Source organism: Lutra lutra, chromosome 17 (genome assembly GCF_902655055.1).
Source record: "Lutra lutra chromosome 17, mLutLut1.2, whole genome shotgun sequence".
Taxonomy (NCBI): Eukaryota; Metazoa; Chordata; class Mammalia; order Carnivora; family Mustelidae; genus Lutra; species Lutra lutra.
This window is the reverse complement of record NC_062294.1, coordinates 44,980,636-45,004,017: the sequence shown is the minus strand read 5'-3', so window position 1 is coordinate 45,004,017 and position 23,382 is coordinate 44,980,636. Positions and strand designations below refer to the sequence as shown.

General features: G+C 38.3%; 1 protein-coding gene and 1 non-coding gene across 3 annotated transcripts in view; both read left to right on the top strand.

Annotated features, from left to right (window-relative positions):
* The window catches only part of ZNF875 (zinc finger protein 875), a 32,683-nt gene extending 24,698 nt beyond the window's left edge, over positions 1-7,985 (top strand). Inside the window, exon 5 of one of the 2 annotated variants that reach the window (XM_047709445.1) lies at positions 4,718-7,985. In XM_047709445.1, coding sequence (XP_047565401.1) covers positions 4,718-6,390 — 1,673 coding nt within the window. In that variant the 3' untranslated portion in view covers positions 6,391-7,985. Of the gene's footprint in view, positions 1-4,714 lie in introns of both variants that reach the window. The other variant, XM_047709444.1, reaches the window with a different exon arrangement.
* LOC125090123 (U6 spliceosomal RNA) lies at positions 127-233 on the top strand. The gene has a single exon (XR_007124207.1). It is a non-coding gene; the product is annotated as a U6 spliceosomal RNA (small nuclear RNA).
* Positions 7,986-23,382: the final 15,397 nt, after the last annotated feature.

Here is a 23,382-nt window from a genome sequence, read left to right as displayed (position 1 = left end):
TGTCTGGTTTTGGGATCAGGGTAATGCTGGCCCCATAGAAGGAATTCGGAAGTTTTCCTTCTGTTTCTATTTTTTGGAAAAGCTTCAGTAGAATAGGTATTATTTCTTCTTTAAATGTTTGGTAGAGTGCTTGCTTCGGCAGCACATACACTAAAATTGGAACGATACAGAGAAGATCAGCGTGACCCATGCACAATGATGACATGCAAATTTGAGAAATGTTCTGTATTTTTGATCTCTCTGACATGAGGAATTTAAGAGGCAGGGCCGGGGGGGTGGGTGGAGGGAAGGGAGGGAAAAATGAAACAAGATGGGACTGGGGAGGGAGACAAACCAGAAGAGTGTCTTAATCTCAGGAAACAAACTGATGGTTGCTGGAGGGGATAAGGGTGGGAGGGATGGGGTGACTGGGTGATGGACACTGGGGAGGGTATGTGCTTTGGTGAGCGCTGTGAATTGTGTAAGACTGACAATTCACAGACCTGTATCTTACTATCTGAAACAAATAATACACTATATGTTAATACAAAATTAATTAATTATTTTTTTAAATGCTTGGTGGAATTCCCCTGGGAAGCCATTTGGCCCTGGACTTTGGTTTTTGGGAAGGTTTTTGATCACTGCTTCAATTTTGTTACTGGTTATTGGTCTATTCGGATTTCTGTTTCTTCCTCTTTCAGTCTTGGTCATTTGTAAGTTTCTAGGAAGGCATCCATTTCTTTCAAGTTGCTTAATTTATTAGCATACAGTTGCTGGTAATTTCTAGTAATTGTTTCTATTTCCTTGGTGTTAGTCATAATCTCTCCACTTTCATTCATGATTTTATTAATTTGGGACCTTTCTTTTTTCTTTTGGGTAAGTTTAGCCAGTGGTTTATCAATCTTATTAATTCTTTCAAAGAACCAGCTTCTAGTTTCATTGATCTATTCTCCTGTTTTCCTGGTTTCTATTTCATTGGTCTCTGTACTAATCTTTACTATTTCTCTTCTCCTGCTTGTTTTAGGTTTTATTTGCTGGTCTTTCTCCAGCTTCTTTAGGTGTAGGGTTAGCTTGTGCATTTGGGATTTTTCTACTTTTTTGAGAAAGGCTTGGAACTGCCTTTGCAGTATCCCATTGGTTTTGGACTGATGTGTTTTCATTCTCACTGGTTTCCATGAATTGTTTAAGTTCTTCTTTTATTTCCTGGTTGACCCATTCATTCTTTAGCAGGATGCTCTTTAACTTCCAAGTGTTTGAATTCCTTCCAGTTTTTTTCTTGTGATTGAGTTCCAGTTTCAAGGTGTTGTGGTCTGATACCATGCAAGGAATCATCTCAGTCTTTTGGTATTGGCCGAGACCTGATTTGTGACCCAATATGTGGTCTATTTTGGAGAAAGTTCTGTGTGCATTCGAGAAGAATGAGTATTCATTCTATTGTTTTAGAGTGGAATGTTCTATATATATCTGTGAAGTCCAACTGGTCCAATGTGTTGTTCAAAGCTCTTGTTTCTTTGTTGATCTTCTGTTTAAGAGTGTTAAAACATCCTATTAACATATGAGTGTTGATCTGATTCTTTATTTTGATTAATATCTGGCTTATATAGTTGGCTCTTCCCATGTTGGGGGCGTAGATATTTACAATTGTTAGATTTTCTTGTTGGATAGACCCTTCAAGAATGATGTAGTGTCCCTCTGGATCTGTTATTACAGTCTTTGGTTTAAATTCTAGTTTGGGGACACCTGGGTGGCTCAGTGGGTTAAGCCGCTGCCTTCGGCTCAGGTCATGATCTCAGGGTCCTGGGATCGAGTCCCGCATCAGGCTCTCTGCTCAGCAGGGAGCCTGCTTTGCTTCCCTTCCTCTCTCTCTGCCTGCCTCTCTGCCTACTTGTGACCTCTCTCTGTCAAATAAATAAATAAAAAATAAAAAAAAATACATTCTAGTTTGTCTGGTATAAGAATTGCTACCCCATCTTTCTTTTGAGGTGTGTTGGCTTGAAAAATGGTTCTCCATCCCCTCACTTTCGTTCTGCATGTGTCTTTAGGTTCAAAATAAGTCTCTTATAGACAGCATATGGATGGGACCTGTCTTTGTGTCCAGTGTGCAACCCTGTGCTGTTTCATGGGAGCACGTAGGCCGTTCATGTTGAGGGTTACTATTGGAAGATATGTGTTTATTGTCATCCTACTGTCTAACAGTAGGATGGCAAAAAAAAGTTTTTTTAAAGATTTTATTTATTTATTTATTTATTTGAGAGAGAGAGTGCAGAAGCTTAAGTCTGGGGAGAGTCAGAGGGAGAGGGAGAAGCACACTCCCCAGTGAGAAGGAAACCCAATGTGGGACTTGATCCCAAGACCCTGGGATGATGACCTGAGCCAGAGGCAGATGCTTAACTGACTCAGCCTCCCAGGCACCCTCTTGATGTTTTTCTTTTTTAAAAAAAGGGAGCCCAATGCAGGGGTCGATACCAGGACCCTGGGATCATGACCTGAGCTGAAGGCAGAGGCTTAACCCATTGAGCCACCCAGGCCCCCTTGATGTTTTTCTTGCAGTTCATTGAGCTTCTTAGACTTATAGACTAATGTTTTTCAACAAATTTCAGACTTTTTTTAGTTATTATTTCTTGAGACATTTTTTTCTGCTCTTTTCTCTTTGTGTTCTCCTTCGTGCATTCCCATTACAGATAGACTGACTTACCTGATGGTGTCCCACAGGTTTCTGGGGCTCTTTGCTTTTCTTCAGTTTTCTTTCACCTGCTTTTCAGTTTAGGTAATTTCTATTGATTTATCTTCAACTTCATTTGTTCTGTTGCAAACCCAAATATGCTGTTGTGCCTTCCTAGTAATTTTGTAATTTATTTTATTTTTTAATTCCAGAGTTTCCTTTTATATTTTTAATAGTTTTTAATCCTTTATTGAGATTTTTCTATTTCTTAAGTTACCATGCTTTCCTTTAAGTTTTTACACTTTGTTTTCTTTAGTTCTTTAAATACATTTATAGTAACAGCTTTGAACTCTCTTTCCCCCTATAAATCAACATGTGGGCCACCCAGCAACAGTTTCTATTGTCTGCATTTTTTCCTCACTCTGGGTCCCTCTTTCCTCTTCCATTGGAAACTGATATTTTAGATGTTGTAGCCCCTCTGATAGCTGGTGATGTTTCCTACCTAGACGTTGTTGTTGTGACTTTTAGTAACTTTTCTAGACTAAATATATGGAATATGTTTTCTCTGTGAAGGTGATGTTTCCGCTTGCTTGATTTGTTATTGTATTCTTGTGTTTAATTTTAATCCTGGCTTCCTGATTTCAGCCTTGTATCTGCAGAGCTCCGTGATCTGCAACAATTAGCAATAGGCTGTGTTCAAAGACTGAGCCAGTAAGGCTTCCTACCTCTGTCAGTGGAGAAATGGGTGGGTTGGGGAGCTCCTTCAAATTTCAGATAGTTTCCAGGTTTTGTCTGGCTTTTTACTTTGCACTGATCCCTCTAATGTTCCCTCTGTACCTGATTATAGCCTCTGTGTCAGGCAGGGTTATGTGCGTAGCCGGGGCCCCTACCCATTTCCCCTACTTTTGCAAACAGCCTTCCAATCACCTGGGGTTGCATGGAGTTTATCAAGCCCCTCCCTGGCTCTCTCACTTTCAGGTTTTCCCCTGCTACTTTTCTGGATCATCTACCAGTCTTTGTTTTTGTTTTTGTTTTTGTTTGGTTTCATGTTTTTTGGCTTTTGTTTTTTGTTTGGGTTTGGATGGGGGGGTCCCTGCCAAGTCTGCAACCTCAGATAGCAGTCACTGGTGGCCTTCCCTAAGCCACATTTATTGACAGGTCCACCCAGCACTGGTTTCTCATCTTCCACCCAAATCAGGTGACTGCCTCTGTAACAGGAACAGAACTGATCGTTTTAGGACCTGTCCGAATTTAACTACCATACCAACCAAGCTGGGGATCAGAAGGGTGAGAGCTGCTCTAGGCAATAGTGCTCCAGATTCCTGCTTTTCTTATCCAGGGCTCAGTGTTTTTCATGAATAAATACTTCTCCCTGTATTGTATGTGTTTGATTTCTGAAAGTAAACTTTTTGCTGTGTCAGATATTGTGAAAATAAGTTTTTGGTAGGAGTTTTCTACATTGCAGTAGGACAAGGGGCCACCCAGGAAAGATTTTAAGCTTTCCAGGTCACATGCCGTCTGTTGCCCCATTGGCTGGTTTGTTTGTTTGCTTATTTATTTATTTCTCTTTCTTAGAAAGAAATCCTTAGAAAGGTAAAATCCATTTTTATCTGGTGGGTCATACAAAAACAGGTTGCAGGCTGAATTTGGCCTACCTGACAAGTTTGCTAACTCATGTAATTAAAAATGTAGTTTATAGGGACACCTGGGTGGCTCAGTTGATTAAGCCTCTGCCTTCAGCTCAAGTCATGATCCCAGGGTCCTGGGATCGAGCCCCACATTAGGCTCCTTGCTCAGTGGGGAGTCTGCTTCTCCCTCTCCCTCTGCCCCTCATCCTGCTTATGCTCTCTTTCTCTCACTCACTCTCTCTCTTTTGCTCTCAAATAAATAAATCTTTTTAAAAAAAATATAGTGTATAAAGTAAAATGAAAAATAGCTCTTGTTATGATGCAAAGGTGTCTGAGGGGGACACAGGTTGTGATATAAACATATTACAAACGACCAACGGGCAAAGCAAAATGGCTCCGGCAACCCTACCCATGGCTACTCTGACTAAAACTGTTCTTTCTTCAGCAGAATCAAAGCAAAACATTCCACCTTGTCCCCATTGCCCACTGGCATTCGCTAGTCAGCAAGGCCTCAGCCAGCACATGTGGTTCAGTCACTTTCCTCAGCTCTTCTCAAGTTTATGTGCAGGGAGTCATCTCCCTCCAGGGAAACACTATCCAGAAGATCAAAAACAGCAGCAGAACCAACTCTTTGGTGAAACCTGCTGGAGTGACAAAGCAGAAATTCAAGAGACAGAAGACTCCAAGCCCTTGTCCAAGAGCAAGGGTGGCACTTCAAAGGTGTTGTCCTGCCCACTGCAAGGACAGCCAGTAAGGGCGGAGCAAGACAGGGCAGTGACGGCCACAGGGCCCAGCCGAGACCGGAGGACAGACCTTGGGGAAACAGACAAAGTGTTGCATGGTGTAAAAGTCTCAGGATTTGGAGCAATCAAATACGGGGAGTTGGGGCTAGGCCTCATGAAGGAGTCAAACCTGCTCAGCCTCCAGAAGATACACGCAGGGGAGACACCATACGTGTTCACCGAGTGGGGCCAGGGCTTTGGCAATATGTCAATCCTCATCAAAAACCAGAGGACGCCCTCTAGGGACAAGCCTCATGTGTGCAAGGAGTGTGGACGAGGCTTTACCTGGAAGTCAAACCTCATCACACACCAGAGGACACACTCAGGGGAGAAACCTTACGTGTGCAAAGAGTGTGGACGAGGCTTTACTTGGAAGTCAAACCTCTTCACACACCAGAGGACACATTCAGGGGTCAAGCCGTACATGTGCAAGGAATGTGGGCAGAGCTTTAGTCTGAAGTCAAACCTTATCACGCACCAGAGGGCACACTCTGGGGAGAAGCCTTATGTGTGCAGGGAGTGTGGGCATGGCTTTCGCCAGCATTCACATCTCATCAGGCATAAGAGGACACATTCGGGAGAGAAGCCTTATTTGTGCAGGGAGTGTGAGCGTGGCTTTCGTCAGAAGTCACACCTCATTAGACACTTACGGATACACACAGGAGAGAAGCCTTACGTATGCACAGAATGTGGGCGCCATTTTAGCTGGAAATCAAACCTCAAGACCCACCAGAGGACACATTCAGGCATTAAACCTTATATGTGCCTCGAGTGTGGGCAGTGCTTTAGCCTGAAGTCAAACCTCAGCAAACACCAGACGTCACACACGGGGGAGAAGCCATTTGTGTGCAGGGAATGTGGGCGAGGCTTTACCCGGAAATCAACCCTTATCACGCACCAGAGGACACACTCAGGAGAAAAGCCATTTGTATGCAAGGAGTGTGGGCGAGGCTTTAATGATAAGTCAACCCTCATCTCACACCAGAGAACACATTCAGGGGAAAAGCCTTTAACATGCAGGGAGTGTGGTAAAAGATTTAGCCAGAAGCCAAATCTCTTTAGGCACAGGAGGGCACACTCAGGTAGCATACCTTTTGTGTGCGGGGAGTGTGGGCAAGGCTTTTGTGATAAATTGACTCTCATCACCCACCAGAAGGCACACGCAGGGGGGAAGCCTCATGTGTGCAGGGAGTGTGGGCAAGGCTTTAGCCAGCAGTCACACCTTGCAAGACATCAGAGGATACATTCGGGAGAGAAGCCTTATATTTGTAGGAAGTGTGGGCGATGCTTTAGTCGGAAATCAAACCTCATCAGACATCAGAGGACACATTCAGGATAGAAACCTTGTATGTAGGAGTGTAGTGAAATCTTTAGCCAAAACTCATACTTCTTGAGATACCAGAAGTCACACCTAGGGCTTTAGTGTGGCTTTAGTAATAAGTCGGGCATTGCCAGACACCAAAGTGGAGACATCTTATGTGTGATGGGAATGTTCATGAGCCCAATGGTTAAGCCCAATGGTTAAGAATGTTCATAAGCCCAATCTCTAGTCCCCGTGAAGGAGAGCTGCCAGCACATTTTCAGAGCTCTGACATTCTCTAGTAGGGATGGTGGGTTATGGAAGATCTGTCAGGTAATGTGATAGAGGGGGTACTTCCAAGTAGGTTGAAATTAGGGAATGGAGGCTTTTCTAATGTCGTTTCCCAAGAATACTTGAACACTCTTTATACAGTAACCTTGATGTTGGAGAAACAGCAACACTAGAGCTCATCTCTTAAAGTCTGTCTTAACCTTCTGAGAACAAGAGACTTGGCAGAAATCATGGCTGATTTAATCTTGGTTTCCCAGAGAATGAGCCAGCAGAGTCCGCTTCAGGGGAGAGTTTGGGAAATGGTGAATTATTTCCTGAGGCCTTCTCTGGTTTCCAGGTTGAATTCATACCAAAAATAGTTTTATTTACTGGCATATTTAGACTAGAAATGTGTTCTGTGCTTTCATGAAGAAAACACACTCACATATACAGAAATAGAAAGTGAAATTACTTTCCATTCTTTGAATTACCATACTACATCCCACAGGTAATTCTTTGGTTTAAATCTTTCCAGCCATTGTAAAATACATGACTTTTCTGGTTGGGAATACTCTCTTTTTGAGAAGGGCGGTGTTGCATAGATTCACTTATAATTCTGAGCCAGGGCCCAATTTTTTTTTCATGGAACTTGACTAAATGATTCTGAGTTTTATTTGGAAAGCAAAATTTTGAGAAATGGCAGGATAATATAAGAACTGTATAGTAACATGTCTTTTTCATCTGTGGACAGATATCTAGAATAGAACTGCATAAAAAATAGAAAAACTCACTTTTATATGAGTATTTAGAAAGTGAGGAAGCAGGATTTCAAGTTATTATGAAAATAGCAAGTACAAGATTCAGTATTTGAGTCATTGGCTCTCAACTGAGGGAAAAAATAAACATAGGTCTCAGAACGTCTTGATAACCAAAGTTAGAGTTAGGAAAGATAGAGCTCAGATAATATGAGGTGCAGAGGTCTTTTTAATGTAATTTAATTTTTTCTGGGGCTTGAACTCACGACCCTGAGATTAAGAGTCACATGCTCTACTGACTGAGCCAGCCAGGCACCCCAAGGTGTAGGAGTCTTAATTTTTGTTCAAAATCTAAGTTTAAGTGGAGTGATCAGAACCTGGTGAAGAATTATGAAACATTATCCTAGATGGAGCCGCTGGTGTAGCTTGCCCTCCTCTTTCCTTCCCTGGGATAAATCCTGGCCTGCTGTCATTTCTCCTTCTCAATAGAAAAATACTTTTAGAGTTTTAATCTCTTTGTATCCTAGAATTGAATTATTCTTTTTCATAAAATGATGTCACAAAAATAAGGATTCCCACAGTAAACATGTATCTTTTACATTTTTAAAAATATTTTATTTATTTATTTGACAGAGATCACAAGTAGGCAGAGAGGCAGGCAGAGAGAGAGAGAGAGAGAGAGAGAGGAGGAGGAAGCAGGCTCCCTGCTGAGCAGAGAGCACAATGCGGGGCTCCATCCCAGGACCCTGAGACCATGACCTGAGCTGAAGGCAGAGGCTTAACCCTCTGAGCTACCCCAGGCACCTCAAAATTTTTAAATTATACTTTTTATTTTGAGATAATTTTAGATTCACATCCATTTGTAAGAAATTATGTGGAGAGATCCCATGAGCTCTTTGCCCAGTTTACCCTGTTGGTAATGTCTTGCAAAACTATAATGTGACAGCCAGGATATTAAAATTTATCTTCTGAATATTTTATATAATGAGAGAAAGGCACATAAAGTTTTCCTTCATTCTGAAATATCAAGTTGTTTCCAGGAAATGCACTTTTATGATTGTTTGAGTTGTGAGCCAAACTAGCCACCTTTTTATGGACACCCATTTTATTTGAAAGAACAATTGATGAATTTTGAATAAATGGATGAAGACCTGTATATCTGGTAAGCATCTTGTCAAAAATGAAGTGATTTATAAAACCTGACAATAAAGAAAACTGGCAGCAATTTTTGTTAATTTGACTTTCAGACCAAAAGTTAGCATATTAAAATGTATCTGTGATGACCATGAACTTGACAGCTTTCTGATACTTAGTCTTTTGTGATGAGATTACTGATGGTATTAATGAATGTGATTTTGTAATACCATATACCATATACCATATAATAAGCTATGTCAACCTTTGGAAGGTCTGCCTAACTCCTTGGACCAGTATTTTCTGAATGATTACTGTGTGATGCCACAAAATCATCTGCAGTGATATTAAAGTATAAGATAGACAAAAGGATTTTAACTTAAGAGATGGAGGCTTGGGGTACCTGGATCCGTTAGTGGAACATGCAGCTCTTGATCTCGGAGTCTTGAGTTCGAGCCCCACCTTGGGGATAGAGTTTACTTAAAAAAACCCTGCAAAAAAAAATTACAATTAATACCAATCTTAGAGAGAGAGATAAAGGTCAGATTCTACATTATAATAACATTTAAGAAATTACCACTTGTTGATTTTTGGTGGAGTGTCAATAATATTGACAAATACCTGAAAAGGCCGTTAGAATACTTCTTCATTTTAAAATTCTGGATGTGTAAGGCCAGATTTTCTTTATTTATCTCACAGATGAATAGCGAGAGCACATTGGGACACCTGGGTGGCTCAGTAGGTTGTGTCCAACTCTTGATTTTGGCTCAGGTCAAGATCTTAGGTTTGTGAGATCAAGCTCCTTGTCAGGCACCGTGCTGGGTGTGGCACATGCTTGGGATTCTGTCTTCCCCTCTGACCCTGTTCTCAACCTTAAATAAATAAACAAATAGATAAATAAATAAATTCTTTTAAAAGAAATAAAAATCTTAAAAAAAAAAAATTTAAGGTCGCCTGGCTGGCTCAGTCCATAGAGCATGCAACTCTTGATCTCTGGGTCATGAGTTTCAGCCCTATATTGGATATAGAGCTTATTTACAAAAAATAAAAATAAAAAATATTTAGATGTTTATGGTCTATATCTCACATCAAACAATACTTCACATTAACACCAGAAAAAAGTTACACATTATAATACCTAACATACTATTAGCATCTATGCCTTATATAATTTAAACTAGGCATGGGATGCCTGGCTGGCTTAGTTGGTGGAGCATGTGACTCTTGATCTCAGGGTCGTGAGTTTGGTAGAGATTATGAAAAAAAAAAGAAACTTAAATTTAAACTAGGCACAGAAGAAAATTACCAAATAAGCAAAACAAATGCAAAGCAATTGATTGTTAACACCTACAATCTGAAGTACGCTGCTCTCTCTGGACAAAACAGAGACATCTTGGGTAATTTTTATGTAAGAACTAAATTGTATGATTACTTAATCTCCTCCATGCCTGTAGCTATGTCTCTTTCTGAATATTCTTGCCTATCATTTTTCTGTTTTTTTATTTAAAAAAAGCTCTATTCTTTTAGTCACATTTTCAATGCATTTAATAATTACTAACCTCTTGAAGCTAATTTTTATTTATTGCTTTTTGAAGCTTATTTAGTCATAGTTAAAGCTTTTCTACCCTTTTCCTTTTTTCTTCTGAAAGTCAAGATTATAATTTTTATTTTTATTTTTCTCCTTTAGCCAAGAATTCCTATTTGTACAAATGGCTTGATGGACGCATTCATTTTTACAATCTCCTAGTGTTTCATTTTTTAAAAAATTTTATATCATTATAGTCAATATATTTTGTGATTTCTTCCATCTTAATTCATAAGGTTTAGTTTTGAATATAATCAAGTTATGTGAATTTTCATGTTACTTAAAAAGCAAATGTTTAACGTGTGTATGTATATTTTAACAATATTATACCAAAATTAACACAAAAAGTTGCAAACTTTAATGTTTCTCTATATAGTTACTGCATCATCTGTTGTTTTGTATTGATCATGTCTTTTACTTATTAATTTATATTATATGCTTAACACATATAAAATTAGATTTGTAATGTAGATATAAGTAATATTAATAGAACAAACACCATTGTATTCACCCCAACAGAAATTAGCCTTAATTATTTTTAAAAACTTAGCACTTCCATTTCTATAAGTGATTATAATAAATAAATTTATGATCATGTTAAGAAACTTTTCTCTAGGTATTCCCACTAAATTTTGCTTAATACATTTCAGAGCTATTTTATTTAAAGCTATAGAAATTAACATGTCTTCTTGATGGGTTTTCTCTTTTAAAACCATGGAGCAACCTCAAGTCCTATTCAGTGTTTCTAATTAGTCTGTTTCCAGTACTGTTTGCATTTACCTTTTTTGGTAGTATTTGCTTTTTTTAAAAAATCTCATATTTTTTTAAAGATTTTATTTATTTATGTGAGAGAGAGAGAGAGCACATGAGTGGTGGGGAGGGGCAGAAGGAGAAGGAGAAACAGACTCCCTGCTGAGCAGGGAACCCAATGTGGGACTTGATCCTAGGACCCTGGGATCATGACCTGAGCCAAAGGCAGATGCTTAACTGACTGAGCCACCCAGGCATGCTTGGTAGTATTTGCTTTACTCACCTTTTCATTTTCATCTTGATATCTTTTTATGAGTTTATTTATTAATGAGAGACAGAGGGAGAAGCAGGCTCCCCACTGAACAGGAAGCCTGATGCGGGACTTGATCCCAGGACCCCAGGATCATGACCTGAGCCAAAGGCAGACGCTCAACCATCTGAGCACCCAGGCACCCTCATCTTGATATTCTTGTTTTGTGAGTAGAGTGTCCTATTCATGTACTGGGAGCCACAGTCAGAACAAGTAGGTAAGAAAGAGAAATAAAAGATATCTATATTGTAAAGGACTAAGTTAAACCATCTCTAATTGCAGACATCATTCTATATATAGAAAATTGAAGTGAAACCACAAAGAAACTACTAATAAGCAAATAGAGCAAAGTTACAGAATACAAGATCAACAAACAAAAATCACTTGTATTTTCATACACCAGCAATGAACCATCTGAAAAGGAGAGTGGGGAAACCATTTCATTAATATCAAAGAGAATAAAATACCTAAGAATAAATTTAATGAAGGAGGTAAAAGACTTGCACACTGAAAACTAGAAATTATTAAACAAAATCTTTAAGACTACAAAATTTAAGAGGATTTTAGGGCACTTGTGATGAGCCCTGGGTGTTATAGGAAGTGATGAATCACTAAATTCTACTCCAGAAACTAATATTAATTTAGATTTCTGGACTCTAAATATGAGAACAAAAATTTTAAAGTTATTAGCAAAAAACAGGAGTATCTTCATGACCTCCTATTTGTCAATAGATTCTTAGATTTTGACACCAAAAGTATAAGCAATAAAAAATTTAGATACATTGAACTTCATAAAAAATTAAAACTTAATATACACCAAAGGATATTATCAAGAAAGTGAAATGACAATCTACAGAGTGGTACAAAATATTGGAAAATCATATATCTGATAAGGGTTTAGTATCCTGAATATATAAAGAATTATTACAACTTAGAATAAAATAAGGATACAATTTAAAAGTGGGCAGGAGTGCCTGGCTGGCTCAGTAAGTAAGATCATGTGACTTTTAATCTCTGGGACCTAAGCTCAAGCCCCATGTTGGGCATAGAGACTACTAAAAAAGCAAAAACAAAAAAAAAAGCAAAAAAAAAGTGGGCAAAAGTTGAGGTTGAATCAGTTACCAATGGTCAATGATTTCATCAACTGGGCCTATTAATGAAGTCTCCATAAAAACCCAAACAGATGGGGTTCAGAGAGCTTCTGGTTGGGTGAATCCATGGAGATTTGGAAAGACTGGTGCTCAGAGAGAGCATGGAAGCTCCAGGCCCTTTCCTCGTACCCTGCTCTATGCATCCCTTCCTTCTTACTGTACCTGAGTTATAGCCTTTTATAATAAGGCAGTAATCTAAGCCAAGATGGAGCTGTGTCTGCCTGGGTGTCATGTCAGCAAACCAAAACTCTGACCAGAAATGCAATCCAGCCAGCTAATCCCCAAATGGCAAGCCTTCCCATTCCCAAGAAGGTTGACTATGTGGCCCCAGCCCATCAGATATTTTCTATTTGTCTCTTCCCTGTTCTTTATTTGTTATCCTATAAAACCTTTCTGTCTTCCACCTCATTTGTAGTTTCCTGAGACTGTCCATGAAGTGTCAAATAAACTTTGTTCCTATCACCAAATAAATAAATAAATGCAAAGTTCTTGAGTAGAAATCATTAGTTATTAAGGAAATGCAAATCAAAATCACAATAAGATACAACTTCACACCCATTAGGATACCTAAAATAAATAAACAAGGAAAGTAAGAAGTGTTGGCAAGGATGTGGAAAATTGGGAATCTTCATACATTGCTCGTAGCAATGTAAAATGGTGTAGTTACTATGGAAAATAATTTGGCAGTTCCTATAAAATGAAACATAGAGTCACCATCTTATCCAGCAAATCATTTCTGGGTATATACCCAAAAGAAACAGGTACTCAGAACAAAATATTTTTCTATCATTTTGTTTTATTTTATTTTCATCATGATAAACATACTTTTTAATCCTCATCCCCTATTTCTTGCTTCCCACCTCCCCTCTGGTAACCATCAGTTTGTTTCCTTTAGTTAAAAATCTGTTTCTTGCTTTGTCCCTCTCTCTCTCTTTTTTTTTCCTTTCCTCATTTGTTTTGTTTCTTAAATTCCACATAGGAGTGAAATCATATGGTATTTGCCTTTTCTGACTTATTTCGGTTAACATTTTACTCTCCAGCTCCATCCATGTCATTGCAAATGGCAATATTTAATTCTTTTTATGGCTGAATACTATTCCATCGTGTGTGTATATATATATGTATATATATCACGTCTTCTATATCCATTCATCAGTTGATAGACACTTTGGCTGCTTCCATAGTTGGCTATTGTAAATAATGCTGCAGTAAACATAGGAGTCAGAGTATATGTATCCCCTTGAATTAGTGTTTTTGTATTTTGTAGTCGCAGTGCAACTACTGGATCAGAGGGTAGTTCTATTTTTAGTTTTTTGAGGAACCTCCATACTGTTTTCCACAATGGCTGCAACAGTTTGCATTCTCACCAACAATGGAAGGGGGTTCCTATTTCTCCACATCCTCACCAATACCAGTTGTTTTTGTGTGTTTTTTTTTTATTTTAGCCATTCTGACAGCTGTGAGGTAGTATCTCCTTATAGTTTTAATTTGCATTTCCCTGATGATAAGTGATGTTGAGCATCTTCTCATGTATCTGTTGGCTATCTACATGTCTTCTTTGGAAAAATATCTACTCATGACTTCTGCTCATTTGTTAATTGGATTATTTGGTTTTTGGGTGTTGAGTTTTATAAGTTCATTATGTATTTTGAATACTAATCCATTATCAGATATGTCATTTGCAAATATCTTCTCCCATTCTGTTGGTTGCCTTTTAGTTTTGTTGTTCATTTCCTTTGCTATAGAGAAACTTTGTATTTTGATGTGGTCCCACTAGTTTATTTTTGCTTTTATTCCCCTTGCCTCAGGAGACATATCTAGAAAAAAGCTGCTATGGCTAATGTTGGAGAGATTACTGTCTATGCTCTCTTCAAGGATTTTTATGTGTTTCGGGTCTCACATTTAGGTCTTTAATCAGTTTTTAGTTTATTTTTGTTTATGGAGAAAGAAGTAGGTCCAGTTTCATTCTTTTGCATGTGGCTGTCCAGGTTTCCCAGCACCATTTATTGAAGAGACTGTCTTTTTCTGATTATGTATTCTTGCCTGCATTGTTGAATATTACTTGTCAGTAATTACTTGACAGCTTGTGGGGTTTTTTTCTGGGTTTTCTATTCTGATTTATTGATTTTTGTATTTTGTATGTGTGTGTGTGTGCCAGTACCATACTGCTTTTGTTGCTGTAGCTTTGTATTGTAACTTGAAGTCTAGAATTTGTGATAGTTTTGTTTTTTGGTTTTTTTTTTTTTTTTTCAAGATTCCTTTGATGTTCAGGGTTTTTTTTTTCTGATTTTGGACAAATTTTAGGATTGTTTTTTCAAGTTCTATGAAAAATGCTGTTAGTATTTCGATAGGGATTTCATTAAATCTGTAGATTGCTTTGGATAGTATAGACATTTTAACAGTATTAATTCTTTCAGTTCTTTCAATCCATAAGCATAGAATGTCTTTCCATTTTTTTGTGTCGTCTTCAATTTTTTAGAAGATTTTATTTATTTATTTGAGAGAGAGAGACAGTAAGAGAGCACATGAGTGGAGGGTGGGGGCGGAGGGAGACACAGGCTTTCCACTGAGCAAGGAGCCTGATTTGAGGCTCAGTCCCAGGACCCCATGATCATGACCTAAGCCAAAGGCAGTTGCTTAACCGACTGAGCCACCCAGGTGCCCCTCATCTTCAATTTTTTTCATTGATGTTTTATTGTTCTCAGAGTGCAGGTCTTTCACTTCTTTGGTTAAGTTTGTTGCTAGGTATTCTATTATTTTTGGTGCAACTGTACATGGGATTGTTTTCTTAATTTCTCTTTCTTTTGCTTCACTTATAGAAACACAACAGTTTTCTGTACATTGATTTTGTATCTTGTGACATTACTGAATTCATTTATCAGTTCTAGTAGTTTTCTGGTGGAGTCTTTAGAGTTTTCTACATATAGTATCAGGTCATCTACGAATAGTAAAAGTTTTACTTCCTCCTTACCAATTTGGATGCCTTTTATTTCTTTCTTGTCTCCTTGCTGTGACTAGGACTTCCAGTATTATGTTGGGTAAAAGTGGCGAGAGGGTTTAAAGAGTGCACTTGTTGTGATGGGCACTGGGTATTGTATGTAAGTGTTGAATCACTATATGGTATACCTGAAAATAAGATTCCACTGTATGTTAACTAACGGGAATTTAAATAAATATATTTTTTTAAAGTATGAGAGTGGATATCCTTGTCTTGTTCCTTGCCCTAATGGAAAAACTCTCAGTTTTCCCCCATTGAGGATGATATGGGTGTTTCCTATAAGGTCTTTATTATGTCGAGGTATGTTCCCTCTAAACCTACTTTGCTGAGGGTTGTTATCATGAATGGATGTTGTACTTTGTCAAATTACTTTTCCGCATCTATTGAAATGATCATAAGGTTTTTACCCTTTCTCTTGTTGATGTGATGTATCACATTGATTGATTTGCAAATATTGAACCACCCTGCATCCTGGGAATAAATTCTACTTAATTGTGCTGAATGATGTTTTTAATGTATTGTTAAATTTGATCTGCTAATATTTTGTTGAAGGTTTTTGCGTCTATGTTCATCAGAGATATAGACCTATAGTTCTCTTCTTTTGTGGTGTCTTTATCTGGTTTTGGTATCAGGGTAATTAATGCTGGCCTCATAGAATGTATTTGGGAGTTTTCCTTTCTCTTCTTTCATTTTGAATATTTTGAGAATAGACACTAAAACTTCTTTAAATGTTTTGTAGAATTCTCCTGTGAAGCCGTCTGATCCTGGACTTTTGTTTGTTGGGAGATTTTTGATTACTGAGTCCATTTCTTTACTGGTAATTGGTTTATTCAAAATTTTAATTTCTTCCTGCTTCAGTTTTGGTAGGTTATTTGTTTCTTCTAGTTTGTCCAACTTGTTGCCATATTGTTTTTCATAACATTTTCTTACAAATTCTTATATTTCTGTGGTATTGGTTGTTATTTCTCTTCTTTCATTTATGATTTTGTTTATTTGAGTCGGGCTACAGGTTTACCAGTTTTGTTGATCTTCTCGAATAACCAGCTCCTGGTTCATTGATCTGATCTGTTCTTTTTTTGTTGTTGTTTGTTTGTTTCTGTATAATTTCTTTCTTTCTTTTTTTTTTAGATTTTATTTATTTATTTGACAGAGAGAGACACAGTGAGAGAGGGAACTCAAGCAAGGGGAGTGGGAGAGGGAGAAGCAATCTTCCTGCCGAGTAGGGAGCCCAAAGCAGGAGTTGATGTGGGGATTGATCCCAGGACCCTGGGATCATGATCTGAGCTGAAGGCAGACGCTTAATGACTGAGCCCCCCAGGTGCTGCAGGTTCCCTACCATTATTATATTACTATCAATTACTTCCCTCATGTTTGTTATTAATTGTTCTATGTATTTGGGTCCTCCCATGTTGGGTGCATAAACATTTACGGTTGTTATATCTCATTGTCCCCCTTATTATTGTATGGTGTCCTTCTTTGTTTCTTGTTACAGTCTTTGTTTTAAAGTCTATTTTGTCCAATACAGGTAATGCTACCCCAGCTTTCTTTTGACATACGTTTGCATAATAAATGTTTCTCCATTTCCTCACTTTCAATCTTCATGTGTCTTTCAGTCTGAAGTGAGTTTTTTGGAGGCGATATATAGATGGGTCTTTTAAAAAAATTTTTATTTTTTGGGGTGCCTGGGTGGCTCAGTGGATTAAAGCCTCTGCCTTCGGCTCAGGTCATGATCCCAGGGTCCTGGGATCGAGCCCCACATCGGGCTCTCTGCTCCGCGGGGAGCCTACTTCCTCCTCTCTCTCTCTCTGCCTGCCTCTCCACCTACTTGTGATCTCTGTCTGTCAAATAAATAAATAAAATCTTTAAAAAAAATTTTAGTTTTTAAAATTATATTTAATTTAAATTCAGTTAATTAACATATAGCATATTATTAGTTTCAGAGGTAGAGTTCAGTGATTATCAGTTGTATGTAACACCCAGGGCTCATTATATCATGTGTGCTCCTTAATGCCCATCACCCAGTTACCCCATCCTCCCACCCCCTTCTCCCCACAACTCTCAGTTTGTTTCCTATGAATAAGAGTCTCTTACGGTTTGTCTCCCTCTCTGATTTCATCTTGTTTTATTTGTCCCTCCCTTCCCCTATGCTCCTTTGTTGTGTTTCTTAAATTCCAAGTATGAATGAAACCATATGATAATTGTCTTTCTCTGATTGACTTACATTGCTTAGCAAAATAAAACCCTCTAGTTATATCCACATCATTGAAAATGATAAGATTTCATTTTTTGATTGCTAAGTAATATTTAATTGCATGCACACACATGCACCACATCTTTGTACATTTTTATTAGAGTTGTATGATTCTTTAGTTATAGGAATTTATTATATATTCTGGTTACAGGTCCTTGGTAAAAATGTGTATTTTGAATACTTTCTCCCATCTTGTGGTTTGCCTAATCATTTCATTAATGACATCACTGGAAGTTTTTAATCTAATTAAATCTAATATATCACATTTTTCTTTTATTGTTACAGCTTTTACTGTCTTTGCCTAACCCCAAGTCATAAATATATTCTCCTATATTTTCACCTAGATATGTTAGATATCTCAAGTTAATTTTTGTGAAGAATGTGATGTAGGGGTTGACTATTTTCTTCTCTTTGGACTATCCAGTTTTTCTAGCACAGTCTTTAAAATATTATCCTTTATCCATTGCATGCTTTTGTTGCAGTTAATGGGTGAAATTTTTCCACCTACTTCTCCTTGACTTTCCAACCTTATTGGGATAGGTAGCTAAATAGACAAAAATAGTATAGCATCCTGGGGCACCTGGGTGGCTCAGAGGGGCACATGGGTGGCTCAGATGGTTAAGTGTCTGCCTTTGCTCAGGTCATGATCTCCAGGTCCTGGGCTCGAGCCCCAAGTTGGGCTTCCAGCTTAGCAGGGAGTCTGCTTCTCCCTCTCTCTATTCCTCTCCCCTGCTTGTGCTCTCTTTTTCTCTAATGAATAACTAAAAATTTTAAAAAATAGTATAGCATTCCAAGTGAGCTCTCTAAGACTTTTTGTGTCTTGATTTTACTACAGACTTCATTCATCATGTAACCACATTGGTTTACTGCATAACATTTTATTTTCCTTGATTTAGATAAGGTAAAATGTACAATATAAATAAGTATCAGGAAGTCATGTTTGTAGAGTGCTTTGGATAGATATTTGTTAATCAGTGCAACTTCAGCCATCATAGAGCTTGGTATATAATAAGACAATATTAAGCATATAATGTTTTGAGAGAGAATATCTCCTCTAAATCAAATTTAAGGCCTTCACTTGTATAAATTAGGACTGAAACATTTTTTAGACAGAATTGAAGAGATTTTATTAAAATAAGTTTTAGATGACATCTTAGAGGACTTAACAGTTCTCAGGTAATACTGGGGAATGAGGGCGCCTGGGTGGCTCAGTGGGTTAAGCCGCTGCCTTCGGCTCAGGTCATGATCTCAGAGTCCTGGGATCGAGCCCCTCATCGGGCTCTCTGCTCAGCAGGGAGCCTGCTTCCTCCTCTCTCTCTGCCTGCCTCTCTGCCTGCTTGTGATCTCTCTGTCAAATAAATAAATAAAATCTTAAAAAAAAATACTGGGGAATGAGGCAGCACAGCAGGGAGGGGAAAATGAGATACAAGGAAGGCAAGACAAGAGACTGTATGAATGACTGACATATAATGAAAGACACAAAGAACACCTAGAGAAAAGGATAGAGAGTGAACAAGGGACAGAGAATGGCCAAGGGATTCACAAAGGGAAAAAGAGAAACAGGAATCCAGAGAGAGGTAGAGTAGATAGAGGTATAAATGGGGGAAACACAGAGAGAGGAAGATAGAGATGTGGATCAGGGAGGGTGGGACAGAGGGAAGAAGAAAATGGAAAAAGTAAAGAAGCAGTCATAGGGGCCACTGAGAGAGGAAACAGAGTGAAGGACAGAGGAATGGGGTGAGAGCAATGAGGGGACAAAGAGAAGGACAATGGAACAGAGAAACACACACATATGGGGACTTAGAGACAAAGAGATTTTGTGTGTCTATCATATATCATAAAATTCATCATATTTAAGTATACAATTCAATGGCTTACAATTCAATGGTTACAAGTGATGTAACCATTACCATAAGTCAATTTTAGAACATTTTCATCACCCTAACAAAATCCTTCATGCCTACTTACAGTTAGTGCCCATTCCACTCCTATCTCCAGACAACATGTATGTACAAGCCTTTGGTTATGTTTTCATTTTCTTGGGAATGGAATTAATGGGTTACATGGTAATTTTATGTTTAATTATTTATGTTTAACTGTTTTTCAAGGGGGCTTCATGATTTTGCTTTCCCATATATGAGGGTTTCCATTTATCCACATTCCTGCCAACATTTATTATTTTCTCTCATTTTTAATATCCATTTAGTGGGTATAAAATGGTTTTAATTTGCATTTATAATGACTAATGATGTTGAGTATCTCCTCATGTATTTAAGACCCATTGGTACATATTCTTTGGGAAAATGTCTGTTCATATCCATTGCCCATTTTTTACATTTTACATAAACATGAGATGTTGGTTTCTCACTGAGTTGAAAGAATTCTTAATAAATTCTGGATATAGTCCTTTATCAGATATGTGTTTTGAAAATATTTTCTCCCTGTCAGTTGCTTTTCATTGTTGGGTAGGGTCTTTGGACACATGAGAGTTTCTAATTTTGTTGAAGCCCAATTTTTCATCTGCGGACTGTGCTTTTGGTATAGCATCTAAGAAATATTGCCTAACTCAAGATCTTGATGATAGTATCTTATATTTTCTTCTAAAAGAATAAAAATTTTAGGTTTTTCATTTTAGTCTGTGATCCATTTTTAGTTAACGTATGTTTTGTTTTGTGTATGTGTGAGATATGGGTCTAAATCCATCTTTTTGCTTGTAGATAAACAGTTGTCCCAACACCATTTGTTGAAAAGACTACCTTTCCCCCAATGAACTGTGCTGGCAACTTTGTTGAAAATAAATTAGCTATAAATACAAGGATTTATTTCCAGACTCTAAGTTCTATTTCATCAATATATATGTCTGTCTATCTGAGGACAGCTTTTAGATTTCACCAATCCATCTTCCCCTATTGCCCAACATTTAGGCCTGCTGACAAGAGAGCCTGGATGCTTCTTCCTTTGACACCAGTGAGAAGTACAAACTATGCCCAGGATCCCTAGCTCAACCTCACCTCCAACCATGAAAACCCCAAGCCAGTCTCCTCTCCTTGCTGCCCACAAGCATTTTAGCACTTGCTTGAGATCCATAGTAAGCCTCATTATGTGATTAACAAGCTTTTTTATACCCTGTCAGTGGGTGTCAATTGTCATCAGTCTTTATAGCCAAGATAAATATTATGTGGGTGTCCATATCATCTCTTCAGGATGATCAAATTTCCTAGCTAATGACCACCATCATCAACGGTCTTCCTTCTGTTGCTTTGGCTTCCTACTTGGTGTTGCTGCCTGCTGGCAAGCACATCCTTTGGACTGCTGCTGCTGGCTCATATGCTACTTCATCTGTGCTGCTTTGTGCTACGTTTGCTAAGTTATACCAAACCTATCTTATAGATATAACTGACCTAAGTTTGAAGTTTGGATTACTGGTATTTAGGAACAAGAATATGGGATTCAGGGGATCTTTAAGTGACCCTGGGTAGTGTGTCTCAGCACAGACCTATCTGTGTGCCTCTGTGAATCATGTGTCTGCATTCTAGCATAAGTCGTGACTGATACTGGCCTTGGGGGACTTTGAGACACACAAAGGATAAATGTGGATAAATGGCCTTGGGGAAATGATTCTAAGCCTGTGATTATTCTTTGTGTGTCTCAACCAGGCATTTAAAAAAATTTTATTATGTTATGTGAGTTACCATAAAATATATCATTAGTTTTTGATGCAGTGTTCCACGATTCATTACTTATGTACAACAGCCAGTGCTCCATGTAATACGTGCCCTCCTTAATACCCAGCACCAGGGTCACCCATCCCTCTATCCCCTCCCCTCTAAAACCCTCAGTTTGTTTCTCAGAGTCCACAGTATTTCATGGTTCTTCTCCCCCTCTGATTCCCCGCCTTCACTTTTCCTTTCCTTCTCCTAACATCCTCCATGTTATTCCTTATGTTCCACAAGTAAGTGGAACTATGTGATAATTGACTTTCTCTGCTTGAATTATTTCACTCAGCATAATCTCCTCCAATCCCACCCATGCTGATGCAAAAGTTGGGTTTCATCCTTTCTAATGGCTGTGTAATATTCCATTGTATATATGGACCACATCTTCTTTATCCATTTGTCTGTTGAAGGGCATCTCAGCTCTTTCCACAGTTTGGCGATTGTGGACATTGCTGCTATGAACATTGGGGTACTTGTGGCCCTTCTTTTCACTACATCTGTATCTGTGGGGTAAATACCCTGTAGTGCAAATGCCAGGTCATAGGGTAGCCCTATTTCTAATTTCTTGAGGGATCTCCACACTATTTTCCAAAGTGGCCACATCAACTTGCATTCCCACCAATAGTGTAAAGAGGGTTCCCCTTTCTCCACATCCTCTCCAACATTTATTGTTTCCTGCCTTGTTAATCTTTGCCATTTTAACTTCAACCAGGCATTTATTTCCATTCTGTAGAGTGCTCCGAAGGAAGACTGATAGCCTACACATTGGGTGGTCACTCATGCAGACAAGAACAATTATTATGTGGCATGCTGAGATCACACTCATAAAAAAAATGCTCACAAGAACCCTACAAAATGTCTCTGGTGCTGCCTATGCCTCTGTTGCCAAATGTATTTTGATCTTCAGGGTTATAGTGAAAAACACCCATCTTATCCCTGTGGCACAGTCAAGGGGTCAATTCAACAATTACTCTGGGGCAGGTCCTGAACCCTGATGATATTGATTTGAGGTACTCAAGAAGAAGAAACATATAAATATGAGCAGACTAGAGAGGGCCTCCCTGAACATGAGTGAATATATCCACTATTCCAACCCACCCACCCACCCAGTAAAAAAAAAAATAATAATAAAGGAAAGAAAGAAGGAAGGAAGGAAGGAAGGTAGGAAGGAAGGAAGCACAGACAGAAGGAAAGAAGGGAGGGAGGGAGGAAGGAAGACAAACTTGGATACAAGAGAGGAAACAAAAAAACTGAGACAGACGTTTAGAATCTGAACCAATTGGAAATCCAGACTTTACTAAAACAGCTTATATTTTAGAAAGACAAAAGGTGAAAACTGGCTTTTGCTCTTCTACCTAAGTGCTGAACTAACTTTAGCATCTGCTGAAATGAATGATTTGACCAGTCTTCGTGGAATTACTCAATACTGGGGCTCGAATTAGAGTTACACCTGGGGATCACACTAAATTTTAGAAAAGTTCCTTCTATAAACTTAGAGCTGAGTTACTGAACATAAAATAGAGGACACTTATTTCTCACCTTAATCATTTATTGCCTTGCATAAACTCCCATGGTTATAGCACCCATTGCATTAAAATACACCATCGTGGGCATGCACATTATAACCCAATGAGTAATAAATTAAAATCGAGCCATTGGTGCTTACAAATTGGCTTGAAAGAGTGGGATCCAATTGGCATTACTCTTTAGTTAAAATAATTAATATGACTTAATGTAAACTACAACAGGACCTTCAAGGATTGAGACAGGCTATACAAATCTATTTAGAGAATAAGTTATAAGGTTATACAAAATAAGGTTATACAAAACCTGTTAGAGAATAATCCCCACTCTTTCTCCATTTAACCATTAAATGAATTCTCTACTTAACAGCCAATTTTGGCCTGCTCTTAAGCTTAGAAAGAATAAAAGTGGCCTCAGAGCAGATTAAAAAACAAATGAAAATACTAATTATGGCTTAAAATGTAAAATGACTTTAAAAATAAAAATTTTTAGGGGCGCCTGGGTGGCTCAGTGGGTTAAGCCGCTGCCTTTGGCTCAGGTCATGATCTCAGGGTCCTGGGATCGAGCCCCGCATCAGGCTCTCTGCT